The sequence below is a fragment of the Python bivittatus genome, unplaced genomic scaffold, assembly GCF_059951505.1.
Source record: "Python bivittatus isolate LINGU-HERP-01145 unplaced genomic scaffold, Pbiv_v1 ctg000980_np1212, whole genome shotgun sequence".
In the NCBI taxonomy this organism is placed as follows: domain Eukaryota; kingdom Metazoa; phylum Chordata; class Lepidosauria; order Squamata; family Pythonidae; genus Python; species Python bivittatus.
Window position 1 is genome coordinate 66086755 of NW_028277125.1, and position 18511 is coordinate 66105265.

The 18511-nt window shown below is 41.6% G+C and overlaps 1 protein-coding gene across 3 annotated transcripts in view; it reads left to right on the forward strand.

Annotated features, from left to right (window-relative positions):
• The first annotated feature begins 8319 nt into the window (after positions 1-8319).
• Positions 8320-18511, forward strand: part of PWWP2B (PWWP domain containing 2B) — a 36152-nt gene continuing 25960 nt past the window's right edge. The window contains exons 1-3 of one of the 3 annotated variants that reach the window (XM_007431146.3): positions 8320-8411; positions 11936-12032; positions 12333-12732. In XM_007431146.3, the coding sequence (XP_007431208.1) occupies positions 12590-12732 (143 nt within the window). In that variant the 5' untranslated portion in view covers positions 8320-8411; positions 11936-12032; positions 12333-12589. Of the gene's footprint in view, positions 8412-11935; positions 12033-12166; positions 12249-12332; positions 12733-18511 lie in introns of those variants that run through there. The other 2 variants (XM_007431149.3, XM_007431148.3) reach the window with 2 other exon arrangements.

Genomic DNA, 18511 nt, shown 5'->3' on the forward strand with positions numbered 1-18511 from the left:
TCTCTCAGGCTGGTTCAGTAGGAATCACAAGCATGGGAAAGACTGCTGACCTGACAGTTGTGCAGAAAACCATCATTGACACCCTCCATAAGGAGGGAAAGCCCCAAAAGGTAATTGCAAAAGAAGTTGGATGTTCCCAAAGTGCTGTATCAAAGCACATCAATAGAAGGTTATGTGGAAGGGAAAAGTGTGGTAGAAAAAGGTGCACAAGCAGCAGGGATGACCGCAGCCTGGAGAGGACTGTCAGGAAAAGGCCATTCAAAAGTGTTGGGGACTTTCACAAGGAGTGGACTGAGGCTGGAGTTAGTGCATCGAGAGCCACCACACACAGACGGATCCTGGACATGGGCTTCAAATGTCGTATTCCTCTTGTCAAGCCGCTCCTGAACAACAAACAACGTCAGAAGAGTCTTACCTGGGCTACAGAAAAGAAGAACTGGTCTGTTGCCCAGTGGTCCAAAGTCCTCTTTTCTGATGAGAGCAACTTTTGCATCTCATTTGGGAACCAAGGACCCAGAGTTTGGAGGAAGAATGGAGAGGCACACAATGCACGATGCTTGAAGTCCAGTGTGAAGTTTCCACAGTCTGTGTTGATTTGGGGAGCCATGTCATTTGCTGGTGTTGGTCCACTGTGCTTCATGAAGTCCAGGGTCAACGCAGCTGTCTACCAGGAGATTTTGGAGCACTTCATGCTTCCTTCCACAGACGAGCTTTATGGGGATGCTGACTTCATTTTCCAGCAGGACTTGGTACCTACCCACACTGCCAAAAGTACCAAAACCTGGTTCAATGACCATGGGATTAGTGTGCTTGATTGGCCAGCAAACTCGCCTGACCTGAACCCCATAGAGAATCTATGGGGCATTGCCAGAGAAAGATGAGGGACATGAGACCGAACAATGCAGCGGAGCTGAAGGCCGCTATTGAAGCATCCTGGTCTTCCATAACACCTCAGCAGTCCCACAGGCTGATAGCATCCATGCCACGCCGCATTGGGGCAGTCATTGCTGCAAAAGGGGCCCAAACCAAGTACTGAGTACATATGCATGCTTATACTTTGCAGAGGTCCGATATTGTTCTATTTCCAATTCTTGCGTTATTGATGTCATGTAATATTCTAATTTTCTGAGATTGTGAATTTGGGGTTTTCATAAGCTGTACGCCATAATCGTCACAATTATACCAAAGTAAGGCTTGACATATCTCACTTTGCATGTAATGCATCTATCTCATATATTGGTTTCACCTTTTGAGTTGCCTTACTGAATAAATGAACATTTGCACAATATTCTAATTTTTCGAGTTTCACCTGTATATAAACAGGGAGCAAACCTCACACTCACTTGCACTGATGATGTTACCTAGTTGGGTGATGAAATGTCTGCAAGCAAACCACCAAGCTCAGAGAGCACCAAGGACTCCAGAGTTTCAATCCTGAGTACAGATATTCTCTTCTGTTTTACCCTTTCATTAAAGACTCAGTTAACGCAATTTAAAAGGGGGCTTAAAATGATAATGTTTGATATCACACTTTAATGGAAGGACTATTACAATTCTGCAGTGAACTAACAACACCATTAGCTGTGTTTTAATTATTTTCTAAATGCTAGTAGAGATTGAACATTTTGAGAAGAGCTATTAAATATTATTGCATATGTATTACATGGTATCCAGTTCAGTTTGTGTGCCAGTTACATTTTAGCTTCTGGAACTAGATTTGTTGTTGCATTGTTATATTGAGGAATTATTTGATTTTAATTGTGCACCATAATGCTTTTTGCAGATGGGATATTGCAGTTAGTATTGCATATCGTGTGAAGTATTTAGTTATAGGCACAAAATAAAAAAAGGCTATGGCAACAGCTATAAATATATTTCAACAAGACTCTTATTACTCTTACTCATTACTAATCTAGAGGTATTCTACAGTTTAGTACAGTTAAAGTAAATGAATAACTAATATCATAAACTGAAACATGGTATTTAAAAGGAAATAGCTTTTTGTTTTAATGTCTAAATGCTGATTCAGTGGACGCTTTTTGATACACACAAAGAACTCTTGTCTATCCAAGTTCTCCATTAATTTCAATCAAGGCAGCAGTTATGAATGTGTATGGCTTTATAGAGGCAGATCTGCTGCATTTACTAAGAAGAATGGGAAGGCTATTAAGTATGATGATTTTCACTCTGATCTATCATTAGCTTCAAGTAATTACATTCTGTAACCAGTGGTGATGCTAGGACTGGACCACTCTGCCCAGGTCCAAGGACCCTCTAGAGTGACCCTAAATTCAGAGCCACATATGGCTTTTCTAAGAAGTCTTATTAATATTACCATGTTGTTGCCCCATTAAAATAGACAGAAATAAAACGTTCCTATTGCCTGGTAAAAACGGGTGGCAGTGAAAGAAAGTGTAGTAGGAAATTAAAACCAAAGAACAGTGGATGACTCCTGCCTTTTGCCATCTCTGTCACTAGGATTGCAGTTTGCTCGGTGTGAGGTTGCCCTTGAGGATGACTCAGAAGTTGCAGCTGGCACAGAATGTAGCTGCTCGCCTACTGACCAGTGTGAGCCAGTCCAGCAGAGTAACATCTATATTGCAAAGCTGCATTGATTGCACAGGCTTCCAGGCCCAATTCAAAGTGCTGGCTGTCCCCTAGAAAGCCTGACATGGCATGGGCTTTCATTACTTTCTGGAACATTTTCTCCAGCTTAGGAACTGCCTGCCCTATGCCATCTGGTTGGGAGAGAATGCTGCAGGTGCCCCTCCCTGGAGTGATCAGGGATGGGGTGGCCCAGAGAATAGCCCTTTTAGTGGTAGCCCCCTCACTTTGGAATAGTGGGCCCCCTGAAGTCAGGCTACTCCCTACCTTTTTGTACTTTAGGAACTAGGTTAAATCCATCCTCTTCTGCAGAGCATTAGGGGAGTGAATGTTTAATGGAAGACAGCAACCTATTCTTTGGATATTGTACTGTTTTATGGATTTTTATGGATATTTTAATGCATGCTGGTTGGATCTGTTTGAGTAGGTGGCAAGCCAATAATTGTAATAAATAAAAAGGAGAACCAGGAGGAGGGAACTGGAGGAAAGAAAGGTGGGAGCAGGTAGAATGCCTAAAAGTGTGGTTTTGATTGGGAGACAGCTGTTTCAGCTGTGGCAATGCTTTCTTCTGGGATTGTTTCTTTTTTTCTTTTTTCTTTTTTTGACACAAAAAATAAATACAAAATACTTAATATTGCTGATATGCATCACAGGAAGGCCCATCAGGAATATTGATTTCTGGGTAGGCAAAGCCCTTTTAAAATACTGTCTGATTGCTATGTGTAGCTCTACCTTAACAAAGCCTGGTCACAATCAGATTATTGACACAATAATATTTATATTTCTCTGCTAATCCAGGGTGCCTCTGAGATGTCTCCTAGAAAAGAGGAACCTATCAGAAATTAAGGCAATGCACTTTCCACCATAGCTATTGAAAGAAGGGCTTACATAAGGGTGGGGGCGGGGTGTAGAAAAGAAGAAAGGAAGAAGCAGAGAAACCAGGGAGAAGTAAAATGTAGGGATGGGTATCTAGCTGGGGATTTGAAGCAAAGTTGCATATCTGCTCCTGGCAGATGCTGCTTATCGCTATTCATATTCTAACTTATCTCAGTAAGCCAAATATTTTTCCCTACTTGAAAGTCATTAGGAATCCTGAAACATCTCACTGTTCAGGAAAGTGAGGAACATATCACAAAATCTATGGTTGAAATCCTAGCCACATTTAATTCAGAGTAAATAGTTTAATGTAAATAGTTTAAGACCGCTGCTTTCTTACCTTCCCCCCTGCAATGTAGCAGCATCCCTGCTTGAGCTTGATTCTGTGGCTGAGTTGGCAGTGGAGTTTCCCAGGCGTATGGTCCTGGGTCCTTCAACATGTTTTCCATGGGCCCACGATCAGAGGTGGTTGGGAGTTCATGGCCACCATGGCCCTGATCCAACTTATTAATGGCCTAACCCACAATGGAGGTCACACATTCATTAGATCTGGTCTGTCTCGGAGCAGTGGCATAGTGATCTGGGTCTGCAGGATATTAACATCAATCCCTTGCCATGGTCATATCATGCTCTGGAGCCCCGTTTGCTAACCCCTCACTGCAGGGAGATGGCGCCTATTTGATTGGCCCGCCCCAGGCAACTGACAGGTTTCAGAAGGAGCTTGGGGTTTTTCCTGAAGCTCCAGCACACGGTTTGGCCAAGGCCTTGGTCACGGCTTGGAATAAGCATGTGACAAGGGCCCTGGATCAGATTGTGCCTGTGCAGATTATCTGGATCATGGATCTCATAGAGCTTCTTGGTTTACTGAGGAGCTGCAAGAGATGAAACAACATAAGAGACATCTGTCTTTCAGTGGGAATATGTTGTTCAGTGTTCTCTACACCAAATCCAAGAAGGGAAGCAAACATGATTTTAGAATAACATTGGGCCTAAGCCATTTTCCAACCCCCTTGAATGGTATCTTGGGAACACTGTTAGACATGACTCTAGTTCTAAGTCAGTGACTGTGAAATGTGCTCTTCTCCAAGCCAGTTGCCTTGTTTTCTGCTACTATGGAGCTCTATTAATGCCTGCTGCTGCACAGCAACCATGGGAGATCATTTGTGAACTGCACACTACCTATCAAGTAACTACGCAGCAACATGGACAGACTCGCAAGGAATGTCATCCCATTTCAGCAAGGGAAAAGAAGGTGGGACTGAATGACTCAGCCAGGGCAAATGACTCACGTTCTTCTGAACAAAAAGTCCTGACTATAGCAGGCACAATCCATCAGGAATTTCCCATAAACTAAGTCCTGTTGCATTTCAGTGAATTGTAGTGGTTGAGTAAGATCACAGTTGCAATCTTGCTCAATTTCTATTCATATAAATCCAGTGGGGGTGAAGAAGACAATGCCAGGAGGTTGTGTGTCACAGCTTTTACTGGATTGTACTTCTCCCTTGGTATCAAAGATCAGTTCTGTCACTTCCCACATAATAGGTTAAGAGTCTACATAATTCATTTTGCATATACATGGCATGGCCTTGGAGACTTGCTGTAGAACATCATCTCATAAGTGATACTGGTTCAGTTCAGGCATCACACTGATTTTTGTCTTAGCATAAACAAGCAATGCCTTCATGCAGTGCTGCTCAGTTATTTCCCTTTGGCTCCTCTCACCAGTGGAAGCAGCTAAACAAACCACCAAATATTCATCTGTGATTTTTGCAGGGCTGGGTAGCCCTTGGCCAACCAGATGTTGCTGAATTATATGTTCTAGCACCCCTTACCATCAAGCTGTACTAGCACCAGACTGAACTAAGACAATGCCTGAAAGTCTAAAGGCTATCCAGCTCTAATTCAACATGACATCTCAATCAAAGCCACAAAATCCTAAGAAGCCAGAGTTTGAGCCAAGGACAAAGCTGCTTATTTACACTAAGCTAAAATTAGAACAATTCTGGTTGTGTGACATCCAAATATAGTTGTTAAATGGTGCTTTCCTCTGTATCTATCGTCCTTGATACAACCATCAGTGGTTGAAGCATATACTTCATCTCCATGCATGTGATACATACACACTAAATATCAACAGCTGTGACTCCTGACATATATCCAACGTGTGATCCATACTTCCACATGCATATATAAATGCACTATCTGCATATCCAGACAGCATATAAAATGCCAAGTGCTAAAATGCAGTTTAGGATCTCATGGCCAGATTAATAATGAACTGGCTCAGATTATGTCTAGCTCAACACATGTGTTAAGGCATACACATAATCTTGTTTTCTGCATTGGACTAATGGAATACAATATCTGGGTGGAAGGATTTGTTGGGATGACAGATCAATATTTATTTGATTAAACTTAAATCACTATATAATTTGAACAAATGAATACATCTCCAGATAAATCTGTAATGGACTAAGGAGGAAGGGATAAGTGTAATGATCCATCTCTGGAGGCAGAAGAATCCAAATGTTTTTGGTGGTTTCCAGGATATTTTCCTGCAGATTTACACCCACAGGGGAAAATGTAGAGCTGTTTTGGTTCTCTGAGAGGCTGAGGAGTTGATTTAATGCTGTGTAACCAATTAGGCTTATTGGAACAAGGAACAGGGCCTTACTGGTGGCAGCTCTCACTTGTGAATTGCTTCTGATTGACATCTGCCAGATTCCAACATAACGAGCCTTCAGGTACCAGAAGGTGGCTTACAGATCTTACAAATAAGTAAATTAACCAATGCAGGGTACAATTTACCCCAGAGATTAAAAGGCCTCTAAAGTGTTCCCAAATCATAGGACTGATACCAGAAACAGTCTGCACCAGAAGAACATTCCATAAATAGGATGCCACAACGGTGAAACCTCTGCCCTCAGTTTGCATCTGCCTCATCTCAGACTGAAGGAGGATTCCCAAAGGTTATTTCAGAGTAATTTGTACTATCCAATCTGGAACATTTGCTGGATTTTAAAAACCGGTATGAGTTTTTCAGTCTTGATAAACCTTACAATCAAGATAATTTCATAAAGGCCGTCTTCTGCCTGTTTCAAGTATCTGTCTCAGGAGTTCTTAACCTGGGATCCAAGTTAAGGTTTCTGGGGGTCTACAACCTTGGATGGGGAAAAAAAAGTATAACTTTATTTTCACTAAGCTCTGAAATTTAGCACTTCATTCAATAACAGATAGAGGCACCCAAGTAATTTATGGTCTCTAGACCCCAAACATGTCTCTCACTCTCTAAAATTATTTGAATCTATATATACTACTAAAACTCTCATGTCTGTAGTCTTCAGCTGGGCGAAACAGTGCATTCATGGGGCAACAATTTTTGAACCAAGGTTCCTCAGAAGGGCTAACTTACAGAATGTGTCCAAAATCTGGGATCCATTACTCCTATGGGATTAAAATTTGGGAAAGTTGTGGCCACTTCAGCACTGCTGTGCTGCCATGCCACTGCACTCAGCCCAGGTCACATGATCATCATGGGCATATCCCCAACCTCTTTCCCGCCTTCCTCTGTCCCCTGCACTCAGTCGGCTGGTGGCAAGGGCCAACAGGCAAGCGGCAATTGGCTGTTTTGGAAATGAGGCAGAAATTTGAAATCTCTTAATAGAGGTGGGGGTTGAGGGAAGGATGAGGGAGCAACTTGGATGCCTGCTGATGAGATAGGGCTGGCTGGGGGGTGCCGGTGGTTAACAGGTGAGCCTTCTTCCTCCCTCAAGGGAGGAGGCCCTTGGGGACACACCAGAAAGGGGAGCAGGGGTACAGTTTTCCTCATGGTCAGTGGCTCCCTTTGTTCCACCTCCCCCCAGCAAAGTGGCAGGCAGTTCAGTGGGTCAGCCGAGGAGGAAGAGGAGGAGGCGGCTTCACTAGGGCTCTCCTGAAGGTCGTGAGGGGAGGGCAAATGGCGCACGCCTATATTATATGTGGAAAAGGAGGGAGGGAGGAAGATTTCTGACCTCCCTGCCAGCCTCCCACAAGCAAAGTCAATAGGGAAGCCGGTAGCAAGTCGTAAGTCACTCACACTCCCACTGCTTTTTTGCCCTTGGTCATTCTGTTTCTCTGTCTGGGTAAGGAAATATCTCTGAAATGATGACCCAGCAGGTCATCAGTTGTCTAGTTCTTTTAAAATATTTTGATAATTGTGTTTGAGCATAATGGGTTTCCTTTGTAATGCAGTCTATGCATCTTATTTTATGCAATTTTCTGAGAAGGGATCTGTAGGTTTCACTAGACTTTCACAGGGGTCCATGGCACAAAAAGTCCATGTTCTGCTTGTACAAGAAGGCCTCTATCAGAAATGAAAAAGGAATCGTTGGGGCAGAGGGAATGGAAGACTTTTGACTGACTATTTTCAGTTATGATCACTGTAAAAGAACTCTGAGAAAATAAGGCAAAATCGGCGGCGGGGTGGGGGGAGTTTTTAGAGCTTTTCCACAACTTGAACAATCATTCGGGTTTCACCTAGCCTTATCGTCTGAATCCTGAAGGACCTGAAGGAGGCGGCTGCTTTGCAAATCTTTATTCAAATGCTGCAGCCAGAGACTGCCGCCTACCCCTTCGAGGAATGTTTTTAGAAGTAACCAGGAGGTCTGGAATGTGCCTTAGGCTTAAGGTGACTGATGCCCCTGCCGCCCACCCCTGCCTCCGGCGGCGACGATCACCCTGCTGTCTGCGGCTGCTCCAGCGTGTCGGCTGCGTCTCAGGCAAGGGAGGCGACTCCAACGCGAGAAGCGGCCGCAGCAGCCAATTTTAACGAGGAAATGCCACAGGCGACCGCTAGGAGGCGCATGATGGAAACGAACAGCCCCACATAGTAACCTCCGCGAATTGTCAAACATTGCTATGGTTAAAAGGGCCGGAGAGAGACCGTGATCAAGGTAATGCGAGCCACGGACTTTCTTCTCCTCGTTGTTTCTGTACTTTCGACTGCTTCTCATTCGCGAGGGTTAAATCCGTACTTGTTGGGGTGGTGCGTGTTTCTTTGTTTTCCTCGCCTTTCTTTTTTTTTAATGCAGCCTGCATGCCTTTTCTTTTTGTCTGATTTTAATTCATATCCAGGCTGTAGAACCTTGTGGGAGACCTTAAACATGAATGAAGCAAAGCTATCTCCCTCCCTTCCTCCCCTTCTTTAAGAATAAAACGAAACTAAGCCTTAGACTATAAATACGCTCCCATTTGCAGGCTGAGTTAAGAGATTTTAAGTTTGAAGAACCCACTAGCAAAATTGGGAGAGAAAACACAGTGACTGTGGTGGTCACACTTGCCAAAGGTCTAAAATGTAACAGAAAAATGTGAGGGTTATCTGGCTTCAGCAAGCAGTGGCTTTGCTTGGCTCTGTAAAATATATAATATGTGAAGGATAGAGCTTTGTAGGGGGAAAAAAAGGCTGAAGGGGGAAAAGCCTATACTGATGTTTCAAATAAATTGAAACACATTTTCTACGCTGTATTTAACCACTGTTTTTAGGATTTGCTTCACTGTATCGTAACAGCTTAAGCTAAAAGTAGACTGGTGCATCCTCAATACAAAGAATATAAGGCAATTGTTGTTTTTTTTTAAATAGAGGATAATCTAAAAGATCCACAAAGCATTATACTGATTTTGTCTAAATTGAAATGTGATGGTTTTTATGCACTCTTTTTCCAATTTCTGCTTTATACTGATCATTTTGTTTTGAACAAATGTGTTCAGGGTAGCGAGACTGCTTTAAAGATAAGAAAATGTCTTTTTTCTTTTATTTCCTTCCTTTTAAACATTGCTTACTTTTAATAATTCCCTTTAAATCTTTCTTTCTTTCTTAAACATGGAGTCATACATACTGGAGGTAATATGCTACATTTCCATAAACTTTGCAGTCTACATCAATGTCACTCATCTGATAAATTTGATTAAATATTGCAGCAGTGAACAGATTTTTGACAGTATTGTAGATTTATATCTAAAGAGCTAATTCAAGACTGGCAGAAGCAGGAAAAGATTGGTGACCTTGGACCTCTTTTGAATGTAAAGGGGGCGGGGGAGCAGCCCTCCCCTCTTTGTTGCACTGTGCTTAGGCCTGACAAAATAATCCTATGCAAGACCATGTGATTCCATGTCATTCAGTTCTAAGAAAGATTTGGATCATTCTCCCAGCCCTCCACTCCAGACTCAGGCAAAAATCTTCAAGTGTCTCTAGGAAAAAGCTTAACCCTTCATATCTTTAGTGAAGAAACATGCACATATCTACTTACACTTTTGTTACATTACCATACGAGGTCCAGAAAAGGATCCAACGTATTACAGTTTTAATTTTTCTTCCACTGGTTGCAACTGAAGGCTAGAATGTTGCTATATTATAAACATATTATCTTATACATTTGCTTTATAATGTTATCTGAGAAGGATGACCACTTGAACATATTATACTTGGAAGTATGACTGCCCCCTCCTCCTCCAAAAAAAAAAAAAAACCTTGTGATCCTTACTTCTGTGTGATTTATGAGGACAAGGCTGTCTGAGCATTTTTCTTGCACAATTACTGCTGTCCAAAAATACTGACCCCCACACATACAAATTTCTCCTCCTTCAGGATGATAGTGAAGCAAGGCCAACATAAATCCTATTATTGCTACCTACTGAAGAGAACCTATAAATCAGAACAAATCACAAATCCCAGAGTCATACAGAAATACTTGGAAACATTACAAAGCTGCCTTTGGAACTGCTCTGTCACTAGGCATCCATAAAGAAAGAACTTGAACATCCCAATGGCAAAAGCTTCCTGATGGTAACAACTGTACAATAGTGGACCGGTCTATCTACAGAAGTTGTGAACAGTCCATCTCTGGAGGTGTTTAAGAAACAGCTGAACAGCCACCTCTTGTGGAAGGTTTAATTGGTCTTCCTGCATATTCTACAGAGGTGGACTAGATGATCCTTGTAGTTCCTTCCAATTCTACAATTTTATGATCATGTAACTCAAGTGGGAGTCCCTACAACAACTGCAACAGACCCCAAAGACATGATCTGGCACTCAGTTAAAAAAAATCATGCACTCCTGATGCATCCCTTCCAGTTCTAAAAAAGATTCCCCTTTAATGCACAATGACATGACATGACATGACAAGACAAGACCCGTACACACGCTTTAAAAACAAAAATGTCAGGGCTATTTTTGGCAGTAGATCCTTCAGAACTCAGTGGGACTTAATATTCAGTTAAGATGCAAAATACTGGGCTACCTCTTGCCACCTGGTTGTTTAGGATTCTGTTGCTATGCTCCCTCTTCAGAATGTCTGTTTTGAAAATGTCCTCTATTTACAGAAGAAAAATTACCTGGAAGTAATTTCCATTAAACAGAACTTGATTCCAAGTAAATATGCTTAGAACTGTACCACAAGCCTGCCCCTATAAAGTTGAATCCATTTGTCTTTAATAAGATTATTCTAGAGTAGTTACTTTGTGGATTGCTTCCTGTTTCTAGTTGCACACTTAAATGCATTTATTAAGAAACTCACTGAATACTATAGGGCTTACCAATATATATAAAGATATCTAGCCAAGTAAGTATTCACAGAATGGTACCATTTATTCCTGTATATTTCCTGTACAAATCTAGTCAGCCTTACTGAAATATGAAATAAATCTATTCTGTTTAATTATGCTTACTCCCAGGTAAGTGATTATGCCTCCTTTATTTGGGAATACCTGGGAATAAATACTATTGAACACAATGGAACATGGATCTGGAGAGAGAACTTTCCACTAGTCAGTTGTGACTATATGGCACAAGAATATATAACTATTCCTTAAACTTTATTTCCAAATGCAGAGGTGTTCATATATTTGATTTGGGGATGAGTTTTAAAGTATTTGGGAACAGGTTATACTGGAGATGAAACATAGCTTGTCTGACATTTCTTATAGAAGTTAAAGAGTATGGCCTATTGTAGCACTGCCTTTCCTCTTCAGAAAAGGGGTTGAGGGAAGAGAAACCTTTCTCTTAAATCAACAAGCAAGTTGATTAGAGGTTAGTGTCCCAACGTTCGGTTTGAAAGGAAATACCTAGACTTTTGGACACTGGCTTTGTCAGTAGAGAAGCACATGGTTCCTAATGTGCTGAGTCTTGGAAAAATCACTTTTCTTGGGTCAATTTACCCTAAAGAGCATAGAGATTAACTGAAATCTGCTGGAGTAAGTAGGATAAAGCTATTCATGGCTACAATCCTGTGCATACTTCCTTGGAAGTAAAATCCACTGACTTCCTTCCTCACATATCCAGACACACAGGTACACATAGAGGAAGTGTTAAAATTGAGCAACTCCAGATTTGGCTGAAACAAAGTAGACCCAAGTGGCAATCAGAATACAGGGGCAACCTGTGTTTTACTGGCAGACTAGAAAGATTTTTCTTGTTCAACAGAGCCACGTGATGGAAGAAGAGAACATTCACTTTACTTAGGAACGTCTCTAGAAATCTGGATGCCGAGTGGCGCGTGTGTTCCACCCATCCACTCCAGGTAAAATATCTCATTTGCAGCGGAAGTGGAAGGCATTCTGCATGTTTAGCTAACAGAATGCACAGAATTTCATCTATGCTTTGCCAGATTGTCAGCAACAGTACTGGGACGGAAACAGTTTAGCCTGGATAATCACTTGACCCCTCCTGTAGGCGTAAGCGTGATGCTTCTAAACGGCTCAAGTGTGGGGCAGACGGGAAACCTCCTTTCTAAAGGGTAACTTGCTTGGTAAAGCAGGAGGGGGAGTAGAAACACCTTCTCGTTCTATAATAAGTACCCTAATATAGCCCATTGTTTCAGGATTCCGCTGTGGAACGTTCCCGGGAGGGAAGCATTGTGACGTCAACGCACCTACTAATCCTCCCTGTTGAGGGGGAGCATGGAGCCATGAGGTCATCGAAGCGGCCAGTGTAACTATCCCGAGAGCAGCGCCAGCGCCTGCAGGAGCTTCAGCGGCGGGGGGAGGGGAGCCTGCCCAAGCAAGGCCGCCTGGGATCTCGCAGCCGCACTCCAGCTGCAACCGAGGCTTGCCGCCGCCGTGAGTTTCTCGCAAAAGCATGGAGGAGGCTGACACGAAAGAGCTGCAGGTCGGCTCCTGGCTGCCCGTCCTGGTGGAGCAAATGGTGAACGATACCCTGGTGGTCACCTTGAGCTGTGGGGAGAGGCGGTTCACCGGGATCCTCCTGGATTGCACTAAAAAGTAGGAGCATTAATTGCTATAATTATTATTCTCTTTGCCCCACCCCCATCCCACCGTAAAAATAAAATATAATTTCGGAAAGGGAGGGGGGAATTGCAGCTAAGAAGTTTACTGTCCCCGCTAGGCCCTGCTGGAGGGCGAGGACAGAGCAGCTGGGCAGAAGGCGGGATTAGGCCATAATCAGATTAAAGAGTTGCATGGCTCATTGCATTGGGGGAAGGGAGAAAAATCCGGGAGGGGGGAGGAAATGGTAACGTCGATTTTCTCTCTTAGTGTGCCTCTTCCCCCCCCCCCCGCTTTTTTTAAATGGCATATTTTGGTTTCATTTTCTGTTCGGAAACCAGTGTGGAAGAAATGTTTCTCTTTCTGAAAAAGTCTGCTTTCTAGTTTGTGCACTGTACAATCATGTCCTCCTTCGGTGACGTTTTCGAAGAGGAGTCGCTGTCGTGCTTTCTGAAAAGGCTGCTGAAATGAGCCATATTTTCCTATGGGGTTAGGCCCTTAAAAAAAGGTGTGTCGCTCGGTGGTGGGGGGAGGGGAAATGATTGTCTTCATCTTTCAGTGAACAGAGTCCTGTGTCTAACAGGCTGACATTGAAAAGGCCAGGTTACCTTCTGCAAACGTTAGAACTTTGCTGAAGTTCCCCCCCCCCTTTTCTTGACGAGACTCCACTTGTGCTGCATGTGGGCTGCTGCTGGTGTAGCACAATAATGTTCTCATGAAGACACATGTTGCCATAATTACAGACTTCTTTGTTTAGGAGATTCTGTACACTTCAAAAAGCTTTTATCTTGAGTTGAAACTGCCTCAGCTTGCCATTTTCCCTTTTCCCCATTCAGCAAAAGTATGGGCCTCCTTCAGAGAGAGGGTTTGCATGCATGAGAAACATAATGCATACATAAATGCAGGGTAACAGCAAAGCTCATTCCCTTTCCTGTTTTGCAGTTTAGGATATATCCAATTATTCAATGAAGCACCAGCTCCTATAAATAGTTCTTGAGTTAACAATGTAATACTTCCAAAACTGCCTCTTTCAGTATCTTCAAAACAAAAGATTTGCCTATATTGGCTATTACAGGAGATGTAATAGTTTGCTAAAAGTGTACAAACTGCTGTCTAAAGGCCCAAAGTCTTAAAAATTGAAACTTGGAAAGCTGTCAGTGACAGAAAAATGAACTTAGCCTAGTTATTGGCCTTCCATTTAAAATATTTTCTAAACAATTGGAAATAATCTTTCTCCATGTCTTTGGTATGCATATCTTCTGTACAAAATAAAATTTCAAATAGTCTGTTGGCATGTAAGACTCCTCAAATATGGGTTTTCCCCTTACCATTGAATTTTCTGAGTAGAAATTATAAATGGCTGCCACTTTTGGAGGCCCCAAATTCATTTTTCTTAATGAGGACTCCATTTTGGTGACAGCTTCTCCATTTCATCCCCTCCCCCCAGCAATATGCATTCATCAGCCTTTGACAATTATCTGCTAGAATTATCTAATTAGGAGATATGCCAGCATCCATTAACCGTAAAGAGATGTAACTTAACATAGGGCTTCTTATGAATTTCAAACAAACATGTTTGTATGTAGACGTAAATTTTCTGTTAAAAAATCCTGTGTTAAACAATGTACTTAGGTAACTGGGAGTGCTGTATTACTCTTGTTTCCTCCTGCCATCCCATTGTCCTGATAGCTAAGTTAATGTTGCTGATACTGTTAAATAGCCACCAAAGCCTTACTGCAGCTGTATTGATTTCTTTCTGGCACTTGAGACTGTGAAGCAAATTAAAATGGCATGATGCACTGGGAATCTTTGCATATGAGCACATTGCAACAAATTGCAGGGATGCAAAAACTAAGGGGCATTAAAAAATCATGCTAATTTTCACAGGCCAAGTATAAGAAGAATAGTTCTCTGCTAAATTGTGACTATGAGCTGTGTTATGCTTCTATACCAGTGGGTCCCTTTCTCTAGATAGGTGGCTCACAGATTTGAGAGTCTTCTGTGATTCATATGGTTAAACTGTGGGTGGGGCTGAAACAACCAGGGAGTTGGGGCAGAGCCCAAAGGATTTTGCGGGGCACACATTATCTCTCTGAGGCCTTTTTCTCTGACACTCTTCTCTCTTGTTAAGCAGAATTCTGCAGGAAAAGGACAGGTAACTGTTATCTAACATCCATTGCAGGGGCTATTTGAATTTGATTCTAAGGTCTACATGAAGTTAGCCCAAGTATGGGGCGCAGCCCTAAGTCTGTTCACCCCAATTTTAAATAGTGTGAAACCATTGGGCTCAGTAGCCCAATATTGCTTACTACTCCAAGTGGCAGCATTTCTCTGCATGTCAGGAAGAGACCTTTTTATCACCATTACTCAGATCCTTTTATCTGTGGAGTCCTACAGACAAGGCATATTCTTAGCCCCTCCCTATTCTGTACAAGCAGAAATATTGTCCTTGATTTTATATAGTTTTAATGCATCATAATTACATCCACCAGCTTCTGAGCACATTTAACGTATTCAATGGATAAATAATAGTTTTCCAGAAAGAAGGTTTAAGGAACATCTGTGCTGATATTCCTGGCTTGGCTGGGCAATTGTTTTCCTTTGAGCAGACCTTCCGGAATAAATTGGATCTTTCAGTTGCTTCAGTTCAAGGCTTAAATAGCTTTATATCATGATTTCTTTTCCAAACCACCCAGACAGTTCAAAAGCTTGATGTGTATCCATTCTGAACATGCTTCCCCTCCTCTTCTTAGTTTTTCTAACCTCTTTCTAATCTTTCTATTCAGTAGGATGAAGTTGCTTCAAACTAGTTGAATATATTCCTTACGAGACATTAAAAAAAATATTTCCACTGTGCTATGTTTAATATTCCAGAGTCACTCTGCCTATTAATATGTAATATTTGATGTTGAAATGCATTCACAAATACTCCAGTAAAGCCAAAAGCCTAAATGGTTGCCTCAAAACTCAAGTTGGTGCTTTGAAGAAGATGGAAATGGAATAAGGGAGAGGGAAAGTCCAAAATAAACAAAAGCTGAAACATCTCAACAGACAATAAGAAATGAAAGGCAAATTGGAAGGAGGGAGAAAGAGGCCTGCATCATAAATCAATGCAGCTGAAAGCAGACTAACAAAAATTGTTTGAAAGGAGGTATCAAAAAAAGGAAAATTAAAAACTCAGGAATGAAAAACTAAAATGTTTAAAGATAACATTCCTGGAAATAAATGCTGCAAAGATGTTACAGTTTAACTTAGGCAGAAGATTGTCCAAGAACTGATTTTTTTAAAAAAAATTTCCAGCTCTCAGTGGTCTAACAATAGCAGCAGATCAAAATGTGTGTCCCTGTTCCCGTTATACTGCTGAAGTAAAGAAGCCTGAAATAATTCAGGAGTTGGTTGTTGTATGAAGACAGAACTCCATTTAAAACCAGTTCCTGAAGTACCAGTGTTTATTTCCAAATATGTCTACTATACCAGGTTCTAGTTAAGGGTCATACAAGTTGCTTACAGATCTGTGTGTGTGCCTCCACTTAATTATACACCAGGCTATCTCTTATGCATATCATTTGTGCATACACACGTCAAGAAGCTGTGAGCAATTTTGCTGGGAAGAGAATCAGGCTTCTCCCATCTAACAATCTATTACAGATTGCTGGTTTTCCATTATGAGAAACGATGACTTTAAGCAGTCATGGGAGGGATAGGAAGAAAAAGATCCCCTCCCTCTCAACAATACTGCTCAGTGTTTTTCCCCCTGCTAATTGCAGAGGGAAACAAATGATCTTAAGCTGGATTGCTGAAAGGAAAGAGAAGGCAGCAAGGTTTTAGTCTTCCATCCAGCCCCACTACAAGCTGCTAGTTTTTCATTGCGAGGAAATTAGGGAACTGGTCTCTGTTAGCCAGCTGATTAGCTGGCTCATGGGAAAAGCTAGTAGTGCTTTGTATGTCAGGACAGGTTACTTTTTTTTTTTTGGTGATTTAGGACTAAATGTATCTTGCCTACCCGTGCTTTAGGGTTTGGTTTTGTTTTTTTTTAATGAAAATGCAGAGAGAGAGATTGATTTTCTGCATGCTTGAAGTATGTCTTCTACTGTGTATGCTGTTGGTTCCAAAAGAGAGACTTTTTGTCTTTCAGGTGATTTGATAATACCCAGGAATGTTTAAATTTCATTTAACTAATAGTAGCTGACATTAAAGGGAAGCGTCTTGAGTAGGCTTTAAAAAGCTCATCAGTTTCTAACCATTCTTGATCTCTTGTGGCAGAGAAATTTGCATCCGATGTTGCTTTCCCATATGGTTAGATCCCATTTCTGGCTGCCTTGTATATTTCAGTGGTGATTAAGAATGAAATAAAACACTCCCTATATACTGTTTGGGACCAGAAGAGATGAGTCCACTCCCTTGTCAGCTGTTATTTGTGGTGACTTTCTTTAGCACAAAGAAAGGGCTCTGGAGAACAGCAGGTTCTCCTTTCGTAAGTGTATTGATAAGGAGGGTAAGGAACCAGAATTTTGTCTGCTGCAACAGAGAGATTTCTGTTTCCTCCTTTCTTCCAAGTATAATGAAGGTTAAATTTCTGAGTAGAGGATGTCTGGGTAGTTGCTGCTTTTGTTCTGCGAATCAGAAGACCAGGAACCAAGGCTGTTAGATGGATCTGTTGTCATTTTGTTATAAGTTGGCCACACATGAAAATATGTTGAGCCAGTTTTACATCATCTCTGGATTTTTTTTTTTTAAAAAATCTTTATACACAGATACTTTTCTGTATGACTAATGTTTCGACAAAAATAGGAGGACAATGAGGGAAAACGAGCTACTGTGTCCACCCATTCCTCCTTCTAGCTAGACTGGTTTCAGCAGTATTTGCTGACTCTGTGGAGACACAAGACAATAATGGAGAAGTTTTTCTCCTTTCATCGGATGCTAGATTTTTAAAACAATCTGCAGAATTTTGATCAGCAGTCAGATAACTCCTAACCTTAGTTGAACTACAGTTTGCAAAAAAAAAAAAAGATGCCATAATCCACCATTATTGTGAATAAACTTATAGACCAATTCTGTGCATGTTTCCTGGGAGGTAATTACTGTTGGGATTTACTCCCAAGTAAATGTGCATAGGATTTGCCTTTACTGCCATTCTCTTGTGTTTGTGAATTCTAAGAGCTGTCAGGTTATAAGTAATTGGCAAGGCCGTAGGAAGGTAGCAACAGAGTAGCAGAGACAAAAATTACACATATATTAAATTAAACGACAAATGTAGCAGGATGGCAGCATCATATACAGCAGTAAAAAAGTAGAAGCTTTTGTTCCCCCAGCTGGAAAGGGATTTATGAAAATATTTAAACCAGGGGTGGGGAATTTGTGGGTTTCCAAATGTTGCTGAAGTACAAATTTCAGCAGCTCTAGTCAGAATAGGTAATGATACTGCAACTATCTGGCAGTTACTGGAGGATCACATATTCTGATTTTATAATCTCAGTCTTCCCAATTCTAATCCAAAATACTAGCTGCTACATCGGAAACTTTCCACATGGGTAGATGATTTGTCTATCTCTACCTCTCCTGACCTTGTACTCTCCAAATACGTTGGATTGCACCTATTGGTCAGTGGGTGGGGGTGATGGGAGTTGTAGACCCACACATCTAATGTGGGCAGTTTGATCTACAGCCTCTGCCCAAAGAGGTAATGCTTTCCTCCTGCATATGCCTAAATTACTCCAGGATTTATCGTAGTGATTGGCATCATTCCTATATCTTTTTCAGGCATTCGGAAGTC